The sequence below is a fragment of the Chinchilla lanigera genome, unplaced genomic scaffold (assembly GCF_000276665.1).
Source record: "Chinchilla lanigera isolate Chin_1 unplaced genomic scaffold, ChiLan1.0 scaffold00137, whole genome shotgun sequence".
NCBI lineage: Eukaryota > Metazoa > Chordata > Mammalia > Rodentia > Chinchillidae > Chinchilla > Chinchilla lanigera.
Window position 1 is genome coordinate 1,774,910 of NW_004955538.1, and position 14,318 is coordinate 1,789,227.

At 45.9% G+C, this 14,318-nt stretch overlaps 1 protein-coding gene across 2 annotated transcripts in view; it reads left to right on the forward strand.

Moving 5' to 3' along the window:
- The window catches only part of Rcor1 (REST corepressor 1), a gene marked incomplete at its 5' end in the record, with an annotated part of 105,641 nt that continues 91,323 nt past the window's right edge, over window positions 1-14,318 (forward strand). For both annotated transcript variants that reach the window (XM_005410756.2, XM_013507882.1), the window contains 2 exon segments: window positions 1-108; window positions 191-250. In XM_005410756.2, the coding sequence (XP_005410813.2) occupies window positions 1-108; window positions 191-250 (168 nt within the window).

Consider the following 14,318-nt stretch of genomic DNA (forward strand, 5'->3'; position numbering starts at 1 on the left):
ATAATGGTCAGAATAAAAGTTTGGCGGCGGCGGCGGCGCCCAATGGCAACAGCGGCAGCAACTCCTGGGAGGAGGGCAGCTCGGGCTCGTCGAGCGACGAGGAGCACGGTAGGTGCGGCCCCGGCCCCATCGCGGCCCCCGCCCGGCCCGGCCCGGCCCGGCCCGGCTGACCGCGTCTTGTTCCCCGCAGGTGGCGGCGGCATGCGGGTCGGACCCCAGTACCAGGCGTCGGTGCCTGACTTCGACCCGGGTGAGTAGCGCCGGCCGGCCCGCGGCGCGGGACCCCGACACAACTTTGTTCTTGTGCGTCGCGGCCCCGGGGTCCGCGGGGCACGCGGCTGGCCGGGGCCCGCGCGCTCGCTCGCACGCGCGTGTTCCGCACGCCAGGCGGCCGCTGTCGGCCTGCTGCGAGTCCGCGCCTCGGCTCCCTTCCCGCCCCCGCGCCCCAGTCCCGGAGGCGGCCGCACCTGGGGGTGTCCGCGTCCAGGTGAGATGCGCCCCCAGGCGGGGGCCAGCCCAGAGGCGGCAGTGCCCGCGATCGGGCCTCGGAGGGCCCGGACGGAGGGGGACGGAGACCCCAGCCTCGGGTCCCGCCGCTGACCCTTGGACTCCCCCCATCCTGGGGACCAGTGGTACAACGACCCCCAAAATCAGAGGGCCCCTGGCTGGGCAGGAGAGGCTCGCGTATGGCGGTATGATTTTAGAACCTATTTGTAACAGTGTGTGCATTTCCTTTATCTTTTTCTTTTCTGTTTTCGGGGGGTGGGGGTGGGGTGGAGGTCGTGAAAGAATAGAACCTTCAGAAGCTTTAGCTAACCAGTGATTTCCACCTCCCAGAAAGCCTGTACCCGGAATGGAGCATGCACTTCCCTTGCCACTGCTGTTCAGTGGAAGCAAATTTAAAGTGGTACAAGAAAAAAAATCCAATCAGACAAAGGAATTCGTCAGATTTTAATGCATGAGACTCTAGCCCTTCTCTGTATGAGACTAGACTTTAAAGGTTGTTGGTATAGAAAAGGTTTGAAAGGACGTGGGTTTTGTTTCAGGAATAACAGTCAAAAGAGTCTTGTAAAGATGGAGTGAAAGGTCCTCCTGCTTGGAGGGCTTTAGAACTGGAGGTTCTCTAAGTAGGTTAGATCACTAGTTTGTTTGAAAAAAAAAAAAAAAAAGAAAAGAAAAAAAAAGCTTTTCCTTGGAAACAAGGCTGCAGAAAATTGCAAGGATTTGGTACTCGAAAAAGGAGATTGCTCTCAGGCTGTTATTAAGTACTAAACTCTGGGTGTACTTAAAGGTGGAAATACAGACAGATGCCCCGGTGAGGGCACTCTGGAAAGAAATGATGTTTCCCAGATTTGCCCTCTAAATTGTGGTTTGTTAGCTTCAGTCTTGTATTTACTTAGTCTCACTCCCAGATTGGTATTTCTGTTAAACCCGTGTTAGTATTTTTGCTACTTTCCCCTTCCCCCACACCTTCCTTTTTTGGTCGTCACTTCTCGTTTGTGAGTGACAGGATGGAACCGAGGCCAGGCTTTCTCTTCCGTGCAGGCTCCTCCATTCCAGAGTTGGCCGCCAGGGGAAGCATACTGTTTTTTGGTTACAGTTGACCCTATCTTCATTTTGTAGGTCAAGTCTGTGTGCGGTAATACCCAGGATAAACAGCTTGTCCTCAGGCTTCCCCTACGTATTATTATTCTTCCCCGCACATTATTTTTAAAAATCAGTTTGAGCAAACATTGGAATAAGCTGGTCAGTTTTTGGTACATTTTTGTCACCTATATTTAAAAAGCTTTAAATGTATATTGGGTGGGACTTAGGAAAAGGGCGTATTTGATGGTCATACAATTTAGATTTCTGACATTCATTTAAATCTTGATGTGTAGCTCTACCTTGTCAGTGATAGGAGTGAGCTTCTTTGGAGTTGTTCTCTTGTTCGAATCGGCAAATGTCACAGGGCCATATTTTGGACAGTCCTTGGACTATTTGGTGGGATATAGGCATAAACTTGCTGAGGCTACTATTCTTTTTTTTTTTTTTTTTTTAACCGCGCTATAGTCTCAGCCCCATTTTATTTTATTTTACTTTTGGTTTTTTTTTCCGGTACCGGAAATCGAACTCATGACCTGGCGCTTGCCAGGCGGGCGCTGTGCCACTGAGCTAAATCCCCAGCCTCCCCGTTTTATTTTTTATTTATTTTTTTTGGTACTGGGAACTGAACTCACAACCTTGCACTTGCCAGGCAGGCGCTGTGCCGCTGAGCTCTATCCCCAGCCCCTAATTTTTTATTTTGGAACAGGGTCTTGCTGAGTTTCGTAGGCTGGTCTCAAACTCGTGACCCTCCTGCCTCCGCCTCCCAAGGTGCTGGTATTACAGGCCTGTGCCACTGTGCCCATAGTTTCTTTACAAGAGTAGAAAAAGTCATTGTCTCCCTGAATGGGCAGTGAGTGCTTCTTTGTTTTTTTTCTTTTACCAGAGTTTATTTTATTTATTTATTTATTCATTTATTCATTTATTTTGTGAAACAGAGTTTTGCTGTGCTGTTCAGGCTGGCCTTGAACTCACTATGTAGTGAGGCCTTGAACTCAGTGATCCTCCTGCCTCAGCCTCCTGAGTGCTGGGATTGGCATGCACCATCACACCCGGCCATATTTTATCAGAATTTGATCAGAGAAGTAGACATAAAACTCCTCAGAAAACTTTTTTCTTCCACTGTATATAGTAAAGGTATGTGAGTGGACAAAATTGTTTCCAATTTAAGCCAGATTTTACTTACCTGCAGATCCCTGTATGGCCCTGTTTGTGGGGTAGTTGGAGTTGAGGTCACCTGCTAGTCCCTCGGGAGCTGGGCAGCATTGGTCCTGTCCCTCAAGATGTGAACAGAGATGTGAGCGGGGCAGGTGGGGCGGCCTGGTCCTAAGTGCTGACTCAGTGACTTGTGTCTAATTAAGACGTCCACTTGATCTTGGAGCACAGTGTAGTGTGGGGGTGAAGACACCATTTCTGTTCACAAGGAAGAGTTTCACCATCTGGAGTTAAAAACAAAAGCCACAGCACGGCCAGGCCCCACACCTTTGGTTTCCGTGTGGTCCCCACAGGCGATGTCCAGGCCAGGGCTGGGCGGAGCTTTCACTGGCGCCTCACACCCTTCTGTGCTGAGGAGGAGAGTGGCGGAGGAGACTGGCTGTCCCTGCCTCTGGCGGCCTTTTATCCTAGACTGGTAAAGTGTCGCTTACCTTGAACGAGAAGTGTTTCTCTATGTAGTAGTGTGTGTGTCCCTGTGGCCTCTGTCTCTGGTCATTGTTCGGGGAGCACAGTGACAGGTGTGGGCTCAGCCCGAGGTCTGTGTTTTCTGAAGTATGCGCTGTGCCAACTTTATCACACATTGATTTTCAGTAGCATAGTTCATGAGTGCCGAAATGATGACTCGTAACACAAGAGGACTTCTTGTTTGTTTTTGGTGGTGCTGGGGTGGAAGCCAGGCCTTTTGCATGCTAGGCGAGTGCTGTACCATTGAGCTATAATCCCAGCCTCTAGAGGAAATTGTTAATGAGGAATATTATTATTATTATTATCATCATCATTGTCATTATCATTATTATTATTATTATTGTTTGTGGTTCTGGGGTTGGAACCAGGGCGTTTGTGCCTCAGCTTCCCAGAGTGCTGCGCTTACAGGCATGTGCTGTCATGCCTGCTTTTTTTTTTTTTTTTGGTGTGGAAATCCAATTCAGGACCTTGTGCTTACCAGGCAAATGCTAAGCTGCTGAGCTAAATCTCCAGCCTTTGTGCCTGGTTTTGATGGTGACTCGTTTTGAGGTAGTATGTCTTCAAAAAACCAACCTGTGTTTTAACATTGGATCCAGTGCATTTAAGCGGATTGGAAAATCTGTGGTTATCATTGGTTTAACTGTCACTTCAGCACTGGTTTGTAGTAAAATGAGTCCCACTTTCATATGGAGTAGCAGTGTTACTGGACAAGGGGCTTGACCTGCCTTTCATTTGTTTTCACTAATGACTGTTTGCTCCTCTTCTCCTTGGACACATTATTTTCTATGCTTTTAGTTCATTATAAAAATCTATTTTGGAGCCGGGGGTATAGCTCAGCGCGGCACAAGCACCTGTCTGGCAAGTGCAAGGTCCTGAGTTCAATTCCTGGAATCACCCCCAAAATTTATTTTGCCAGGTGTAGTGGCACATGCCTGTAATCCCAGCACTCAGGAGGCTGAGGCAAGAGGATCACTGTGAGTTCGAGGCCAGCTTGGGCTACAAAGTGAGTTCAAGGCCAGCCTGAACTGCACACAAAACCCTGCCTCAGAAAGACAAAAAAATAAAAATATTTTAAAAACTATTTTATAGATGTTCTAAAATTCACAGGTAATGGTGAACACTTTGTGACTTAGATATTATTCTTTTTTTTTTTGGTACTGGGGATCGAACTCACAACCTTGCACTTGCCAGGAAGGTGCTTATGCCACTGAGCTATATCTCCAGCTGTAGATACTGTTGTTTAAGGAAATGTTTGCCCATGAAAAGTCAGGATTTTATAGGAAATGATGAGTTCTAGGAGTGGCCCACTGTATTAAGAGCTGTGGTAGGAGCTGGTGTGTGGTGCATGCCTGTAGTCCCAGCATTTGGAAGCTGAGGCAGGAGGATGGTAAGTTGGAGACCTCCCTGGGAAATTTAGCAGGACCCTGCCTCAAAATAAAAAAATGAAGAAAGGCCAGAATATAGCACAGTGGTAGAGCACTCCTGGGTTTGATCACCATTATTGCAAATTAAAAAAAAAAGAGCTGTGCTGAGGAAACCCCCAAGCTGGCTGTCAGCCTGAGTGTGCATCCTCCACTGCAGGGCAGTGCGAAGCGGAGTTGGTCCCTGGGCTCCAGGACTCTGCTCCTCAGTCCCGAGTCAGTGCTTTTCATCACAAACTGTGTGTGATTGTGCTGGCCGTAGACTAGCAGCTTTCCACCCCCTGCTTCTTTTAGAAGCGGTAGGCAGCAGACTGCCAGGGCCCAGACTGGGTCAGAACTGGCTTCCCAGCCAGGCAGTGCCCTTGCCATTGATTGGTGTGTGTGTGTGTGGGGGGGGGATGGGTGTGGGTGCGTGTGTTACTGGGAATTGAATCCAGGACCTTCCTGGTGCTAGACAAGCATTCTATACCACTGAGTTACATCTTTAGCCCTACCCCCTCAATTTTATTTTGAGATAGTCTTGATGACTTGTTCAGGCTAGTCTCTTTCTTGTGATCCTCCTGTCTCAGCCTCCTGAGTAGCTGGGACTACAGGCATTTGCCACCATGCCCAACTGCCACTGTTTCTTGACTAGACTAGTCATTGTACTTTTTTAGGGGTTGTGATTTTGACATAAAATCTCACTGTGTAGCCCAGCCTGGCCTTGAGTTGGTAGTCATCCTCCTCCCTCAGTCTCTCGAGTGCTGGGGTTACAGGCATGCCCCACCAAGTCCAGCTCTAGTGACTTCACTTTGCCTTCATCTGTAAATACAGAAAACAGAAGTGTGAGGAGGAGAAGGAGTGAACTGAATTCGAACTGTACGTATGGAGTGGCTAGCATCTGCCTGGCATATGTTCCTGCTGTCTTACCCCAGTGTCACTCATGTTGCCCAGGTTGCCAGTAGTGTCCCTGTCCTAGTGCAGGGCCTCACTGCTAAGAGAGACTCCGCTGTGCCTATGTTCTTGGTTGCTTCGAAGTTACAACCTCCTGCTGCCCTTTGGTACCCTGGGCCCTTTCTTGGAAGAGAGTGGTCCAACACCTTCAGTAGGAGGCAGGCTTGCTCAGCTCAAGTTCTTGGGTAGCCCCGAAGAAGCCTTGAGTCTAGTAGGGTCCGCAGTTGCTCCCAGTAAGTGGGTTTGCACTGAACGTCCAAGTTCTTACCTTTGAGAGTGAATGCTTTGGAGCTGGGGCTGTCTTACCCCAGCACTCCCTTCTGTGGGTGATAACTTTGACTCAGTTTAGCTGGGTGAGGCTGAGTGGGGCAGCTGTTTTAGGAGCAGTGTTTTTTTTTTTTTTGGTTTTTCTCCAGTACCGGGAACCGAACTCACGACCTTGCGCTTGCCAGGCAGGCGCTTTGCCGCTGAGCTAAATCCCCAGCCCCTAAGAGCAGTGTTAAAGGTCATTTGTAGCTGAGAATTTAGGATTATTCTTGGGGAGGTGTTTCTTTGGCATTATATGGGGGCAATTTAGTTAAAAAAATCTAAGTCTTTGGAGGTGAGAACTTCAAAGTGCTGTCCAAGTACACCTTTCTGCCTGGTTTTTCTGGGTGTTTCTGTCTCACTGTTACTAAGGGTGCTAGAATTCATCTGTGTGTAGCCCTCACTTGCTCTGAGGTTCTTTTTCAGAGGTTCTGTGCACTGTATAAAATAAATGAGGCTTCTTTTGGTCCCCTTCCCTAACAGGAACAGTGATTCTGGAAAGGTGCTTGTGTCAGTGTTTATTTTGAAGGCAGAAAAATTGGAGGAGGAGCCTGCAGCTGCGCAGTGAGCCTGCATTAATGGAGTGTAGGACCAAGTGCTACTTCAGTGATTCGCCCTGAGTCAGGTCCTGTAGCTACGAACACGGTTCTCCCCAAGAAGTGGCAGGGAGGAGTGTGGTATCACCAGGACAATTTCTTCTATTTTATGTTCTCAAAGTTTGGTTAATGTACGTATCTAAACTCTGGCTTGATTTTATGGTTTCTGTTAACCTCTAAAAATGGAATGTTTTAAAGTTGGTTGAAAGTAGCAAAAAAGTGTTCTGCTCAAATGTTTGAAAGCTTTTTTCTTCAGCACTCAGTATTGAATCCAGACCTTCACACTGAGCTACATGCCCAGTCCATTAATTAATTAATTAATTCATTCATTCATTAATTAAATTTTGAGACAGGCTCTCATTAAGTTGCCAGCATTATGAGTACATTGAAATCAAATAATAGTCAGCTATAACTATTTCTTGCTAATTAGTCAAGTTCTTTAAATATTTTATTTTATTTTATGTTTTGGTACCGGGAATCGCACTTGCTGGACCGGTACAGTGCCGCTGAGCTACATCCCTGGCCCTCTTTAAATATTTTAATCTCAGTAAAAATTGTGCAATAGACAGATCTTTGTTTTTTTGTTTTATTTTGTTTTTTTTCTGGTACCAGGAATCGAACTCACGACCTTGCGCTTGTCAGGCAGGCGCTGTGCCGCTGAGCTAAATCCCCAGCCCCTAATAGACAGATCTTTGGCTTCTGGATTTTTCCTCCCTCAGGGTTATCAGAGAGAAAAATCGTATGTAATGTTCATCTAACTGAAACCTGTTTTGTGCATGAGGAAAGTAAAGCCTAAAGAGGTGACCTACATTTGTCTTTCATTCTTTTTTTTGTCTTTTTGAGACAGGGTCTTGCTATGCAGTTCAGGCTGGCCTTGAGCTCACTTAGCCCAGGCTGGTCTCGAACTTGCAACGATCCTCCTGCCTCAGTCTCCAGAGTGCTGGGATTACAGGCGTGTGCTGCCACACCCGGCCCTTGTCTTTCTTTTTATTTATTTATTTATTTATTTTTATTTATTTATTTGTTTTTTGTGGTACCAGGGATCGAACTCACGACCTTGCGCTTGCCAGGCAGGCACTTATGCCACTGAGCTATATCCCCAGTCCTTGGCCCTTGTCTTTCATTCTTAATCTTTGAAAGTATCTCAAGGTAGACTGCATACATAGAGCCTTGTGAGATCAGACTTCATATTGTTAGTTTTAGGTGTTTCAGGGCCTTGTTACTGGATATAGTAATTATAGGTGAGGTAGGCCATAATCCCAGCATTCTGGGAGGTTGAGGCAGGAGGATCATTGTGATTTCCAGGCCAGTCTGGGCTACAAAGTGAAAAAAAAAAAGAAAGTTTGAGGTGGGTATGGGCAACTTAGTGAGACCCTGCCTCAAAATAAATGATAAAGGGCTGGGGATGTAACTCAGTCCAAAGACCCTGAGCTCAATCCTTAGTAGTGTAATAAATAAATAAATTGAAGTGATAACAGGTAGTTATTGTGCATAATTTGAATATATGTTTTTGCAAATCACTGTAACGTAGGATAGAATAATTTTTTTTTTTTTCCTGGTACCAGGAATCGAACTCATGACGTTGCGCGTGCCAGGCAGGTGCTGTGTCGCTGAGCTAAATCCCCAGTCCCAGGATAGAATTGTTGAGCCATTTAAAAAAAAAAGAGAGATAGGGCTGGGGATATAGCTCAGTGGCATAGTGCCTGCCTAGCAAGCAGGAGGTTGTGAGTTCAATTCCTGGTACCAAAAAAAAAAAAAAAAAAAAAAAAAAAGATATTTCAAACAGGATAGCTGGGTGTGGTGGTTTACATGAGTAATCCCAGCACTTGGGAGGCTGAGGCAGGAGGATCATTGCGAATTTGAGGCCAACCTGGGCTACAAAGTGAGTTCAAGGCCTGCCTGAACTGCATAGTGAGACCCTGTCTCCAAAAAAAAACCCAAAGCCCCCCAAAACCCAAAAACAAATAGGATAGTACCCCACACTGAATGAAGTCACCCTAAAACCATATTTGCTGCAGTTGCAGTGAAAGCCTAATCTGCGCCTCACTCCTTTTTTATGAAATGGAAGTTGCCACCTTCTTTCCATGATCGTTCCCATCCTCTGAGAAGGAGGGTGTGTGACCAGTTCATTGGGGTAACTGCTGTGCCGGTGAAGAGGAGGTTTGGGGACGCAGTGAGACCTTGCTGGAAGAGAAGCAGGGAGGACAGTTAGCTATGGGCCAAGGGCAAGAGCTCCGCACATGTGCACAGAGGTTGCTGTTGGAGGCAGAGGGCGGCAGGGACGACCTGCTGGAGGATACTGTGTCCAGGGGCAGGCTGTGATGTGTCTGGGCTGTCACAGCCCTTCCCCTGTGGTCGAGGGTCTGCCCGCAAAGCCATCAGAGTGCTCAGGCATGTTTTTATCTTTAGAACATATGTACCTGTGAGGCATGAAATATTTATTTATTGTATTGTATTGTTATTATTAGTCTTGTAAATGGACAAGTCCTAGAGTACCCTGGGTGCTAGTAGAGACATGTACTTTTGATCTCTCTAAGGATGGTAACATAGATTTTTGAGCCACCAAGTTAGGTGTAAATATTGGAAGGTTCACTCTGCTAACTTGTCATTGTTGAACAGTGGTTCTGGGTTTTATAGAATATGTAAGGTTTGGCTTTGTTTATCATGGCCATTTGATAATTAAGTACCAAGTATAGTTATTTAAGAAATGGAAACTTGACCTGTAACCCCAGCATGTGGGAGGGTGAAGCAGGAGGGTCATGAGTTCAAGGCCAGCCTGTGTTACATACTGAGACCTTGTCTCAAGGAAAAAAAATCCAAGGAGAAAGGAGCTTGCTTTTTTTTTTTTTAATTGCAGTACTGTGCTGAAGATTGAACTCTGGGCCTTCCAGCTGACGGAGCTGTCAGCTCAGTACCCTCCTCCTTTTAAATTTTGAGATAAGGTCCAGAGGTGGCATACACCTGTAATTCCAGCACTGGGGAGGGTGAAACAGGAGGATCTGTGTGAGCTCAGGCCAGCCTGGGCTACATAGTGAGTTCAAGACCAGCCTGCAGTACACAGTGAAACCCTGTCTCAAACAAAATTTTTTTTTTTGAAATAAAGTCTTGCTGAGTTGCTCAGGCTGTGCTGGGCTGTGCTGGAACTTGCAGTCTTTCTGCCTCAGCCTCTTGCCCTCAGCCACCTGCAGTGCTAGGATTACCAGAGTGGACTACTATGCCTTGTGAAAAAAATTGGCTTTTAAATTGCAGTTTAGAGCTAATTTTCTTCATTTTCTGTGCCTTTCTCATAATGAATTGGTATAGCAGCACACATCTTTTTTTGTCATTAATGAGAAATGCACATGTTGCATAGATACATTTTTTTAAAGGGGAGGAAAGTCAGGTAACAAAATAACCGTTTCTAATGAACAGTTCGGTAGCATGGGGTGGTGCATGTCTGTGGTCCCAGCTGCTCAGGAGGCTGAGGTGGGAGACTGGCTGGAGACCAGCTTGGGCAACAGTGAGACCCTGTCTTCGGACAACAGCAAAAATCAGTGGCATTGAGTACACTCAGTGTTGTGTAACCACCACCCTTATCTGATTCTGAAGCATTTTCATCATCTCCAAAGAGAACCCTGGCTCCATTAGCAGTTGCATTTGCTTCCCTGTTCTCTCCAGACCCTTTGGCAACCACCAACCTGCTTTTGGCCTCAGTGAGTTCTCATTCTGGCCCACCTGCCCTACCTCCGGTCCTGGAGATTGAACCTATGGCCTGATTGATGGATTGTAATAGTGCAAATTGAACCCAGGGCCTTGTGCATGCTAAACAAGTGCTTTACCATTGAGCTGCGTCTTGAGACCTTTTTATTTTTTTATTTTTGTCTTTTTGAGACAGGGTCTTGCTATGCAGTTCAGGCTGGCCTTGACCTCACTTTGTAGCCCAGCCTGGTCTTGAACATGCAATGATCCTCCTGCCTCAGCCTCCCGAGTGCTGGGATTACAGGTGCGTGCCACTATGCCCGGCTCTGAGGGCTTTTTTAAAAATTAAGTTGAATCATTTTATTTTTGGAACAGGCTCTAAGTTGCCCAGGCTGGTCTCAAACCTCCTGGAGATCTTCCTCCCTCAGTAGCTGGGATTTCAGCCATGGGCCACCATGCTCTGCTAGCGTGATGTTTTTGAGGTTCATCCACGCTGTGCCTTGAGTTGGTGTCTGTACTTGATTGCTCTTGATGGTGAAAGTTTGTTTACTCATTCATTTGTTGATGGACATTGGGGTTATTGCATCTTTGGCTGTGCTTCTGGTGTGTAGGTACTGAGTATCTGCTTTCCCTTTTCAGGAGGTGTATTCCTAGGAGTGGTGTTACTGTTTCCTAGAGTAATTCAATACTTTGTGAGGAAATACCAAATTGTTTTCTACATTGGCTGAAGCGTTTATACTCCTACCGTTAATATATAAGGGCTCGGAGTTTTCTAGATCCTTGGCAACACATTTTATTTTCTGTTTTTAAAATGCTTAATAGAATACTTTCCCCCTCCCAAGCATACACTCTACCCAAGCTACTTCCCTGGCCCCGAGGCACCCTCCTCCTCTGCATTCCTAAGGTGCCTTCTTAGAAGTCTGAGTTAATCTGTGGGTACAGAGGGGACCGATTGTCCTTTTTGTGTATACAGAACATGATTTGAGGGACCTAGAGTAGGAATTTAAATCCAGTGTCAGTCCACAGGAAGTTGGCCTTGTTTATGGGCTAAATGATGAAGTATGAAAAATCCCCCTGATGATGTCCCCAGGGGGACTTGGGGACATGATGCAGTGGGGCTGCCACCTGTGGTACACAGTCAGACGTGGGAGAAGCCAGGGAGAGAGCCAGGCTGGGAAAAGCAGGAGTTAGTATTTATGATTTTGTGGTTTTGTTAATATGAGTTAATATTATATGATATATAAGTAATAAAATTTTGAAAATTCTAATTTAAAAGTTTGCCATCTAGAGTTTTAAAATTATGTAGACTACTGCCCGGTAATGTAGTCAGTAGTGCCATGTAACTATTCAAATTAAAGTGAGTCAAGTTCGAAGTTCACTCTTCCTGTTACACGGGCTATTTCAGATGCCTGAAAGTCTGTGGTGTTATTGCTACCCTGTTGGACAGATCAGAATAGGAGATTTCTGTCACTGCATGAAGTTTGATTGGGTAGCACTGATCTAGATAGAGGTGCTGATGGGTTGCAGATTTCACTGTTAGTAATTTTTATAATTCTAAGATCTTGTCACTTTGATGAAGGTACATGATGAAATTTGAGGTTGATCTGGCTGGTAAATATGATGGCTGTGTACTCAATTCCTCTAGTGGGGTATTTGCTTAAATTGTTACTTTTAAGGTGTTCAAAAGAAGATTCTTTGAAAAAGTGGGTAGAAGTGGTTGGATGGTTTTATTGAAGATAAATGTAAAAAAAATTAGTATGAAGCTCAGTTTTGTTTTGAAAGATTTGATTTTTACAGACAGCCTTATTCAGCAAAACAAGAACAAAACAACCTTTCTGAGGTATAATTGACTATTTATTATAAAATAAACTGTACAGCCAGGTATGGTGGTGCACACCTGTAATCCCAGCACTCGGGAGGCTGAGGCAGGAGAATCATTGTGAGTTCGAGACCAGGCTAGGCTACAAAGTGAGGTCAAGGCCAGCCTGAACTGCATAGCGAGACCCTGTCTCAAAAAAAAAAAAAAAAAAAAGTAAATACGTAAGTAAGTAAATAAACTGTACATATTTAAAGTGTATGTTACATTCACAGGGCAGAAGGAAATCACATGGCTTACATAGCTCTTCAGTTGTCTGTGGGTCTTTTGTTTGTGTTTTGAGATGGAGTCTTTCTACATTGCCCAGGTTGCCCTTGAACTGGTCCTCTCACCTGAACCTCCCAGGTAGCTGGGACTTCAAGTGTGTGCTACCATACTGGGTTGATTGTGAATGTCTTACTGCTCTGCCTGTGAGTTTTCCAGGCTTCTGCAACATCCTGTGTGCCTTTAGCCGCACCTGGTATATTTCTACCTCAGACAATGTTGGTTTTGTATCTACAAGTTTGGGTTGAGCTGTTTTCTAAACACTTGGTGTCTCTACTTAGCACAGGTGGTCTTTCCTCTAACTCTCTGCACACATGGAGATACAACCTTTAAAGCCCTTGTCTTCTAGTTCTTCATTGTTGTCATGTCTGGGTCAGTTTGGGCTGATTTTTCTCATTTTGGGTTGTCTTTTTCCTCATTTACTTGTCCGGTAATGTTAGTTTGGATGGCAGATAGTTTTGTATTTTTATAAATATTTTTGAGCTTTGTTCAAGGACATGGTTGAAGTACTTAGGAATAGTTCCATCACTAAGGTCTTGCTGTTAAGTTTTGTTAAGCAGGAAGAAAGCAGCATTTCATCCAGGGCTAACTAGTTTTCACTACGGCACTGAGGGAAGTCCTTTCGTGTGTGTGTGTCCCAGCAGTCCATGAGTGAGGTTTCCTGCCCTGGCTCTGGGAGCAGGCTTGCTTCCTGTGTCTGTGTAAGCCTCAGGGTGGTTTCCTTAAACAGTCTTTAGGGTCTTCTCTCTGTGAGCGACCGTGTGCTGGCTGTGCCTAACCCTAACCCTAGCAGTAACCAGAGCAGTTAGAGGGTGAGCCGCGTTGCTGCCTGTCGGGTGGTTGAGAGGGTCGTGTGCTTGGTTGTTTCGAGTCTAGTGTCTTGCTGGGTCTACTATGCACGCACTCAGGAGGCTGAGGTGGGGGATTGTTGAGAGTTCAAGCCCAGCCTGGGTTACATGTAGTGAGCTTGAGGCCAGCCTGGACTACATGGCGAGACCCAGTCTCAAAAAACTAAAACAAGTTAGTTATCTTGAAAGCCTTCTTCATATTTCAGTGAGTTTTAGTTGTTGGAGGTGATAGGGGATAAGAGGAAAAACAAACATCTTTTTCTCTCTACTCTATTTTCTTTCTTTTTTTTTTTTTTTTTTTTTGAGACAAGGTCTTAGTATGCAGTTCCAGCTGGCCTTGAGCTCACTTTGTAGACCAGGCTGGTCTCGAACTCACAATGATCCTCCTGCCTCAGCCTCCTGAGTGCTGGGATTACAGGCGTGCGCCACCGCACCCGGCTTCTCTACGCTGTTTTCATACTCAGCACAGAGTAAGTCTTTGACTAGATGGGTGAGGAACGCTTTTCTTCCCACCAAGCAGTTCCCTTGTGGACACCGAGTATCCCGGAATTCAGCTCAGTTCTGGCTGTGTAGCATGAGAGCCACGGGCTGAGGGTCAGCAGGTGAGACGGCCTCCCGCAGATGCCATCGCAAGCCTGTGTTCCCATGACCCGCCTCCTTAGGTTGGGTTATCTTGCTAGGATGGCTTGCAGGACTCTGGGAATATTCCTTTGCTGGTTACTATATCAAAGGACAAAATTACTTTTTTCCCCCAGAACTAGCATTGAGCCCAGAGCCTTTGGGCTGAGCTACACCCCCAGACATTTGTTTTTTGAGATGGTCTCGCTAAGTCACTAAATTGCCTCCTAGGGTGCTGGAATTACAGGTGTGTGCCACCACACCTAGCATAAAAATGTACAGATTTTTGTTTTGTTTTTGTTGTTTGAGAGCTGGGGATTGGACCCAGGGCCTTGCATGTGTGAAACACATTTTACCACTGAGCTCTAGTTTAATTGGCTTTATTTTCAATTCTAGTGTTGGGAAATACTTCATTTCATACAGTAGAATGCGTGGAGCTGAGGTCGGTTTTATAGACCAGAAAGGCCTGAAGGAAACACAAACACCAACAAACCAAAATCTGCTGCCATTTCAA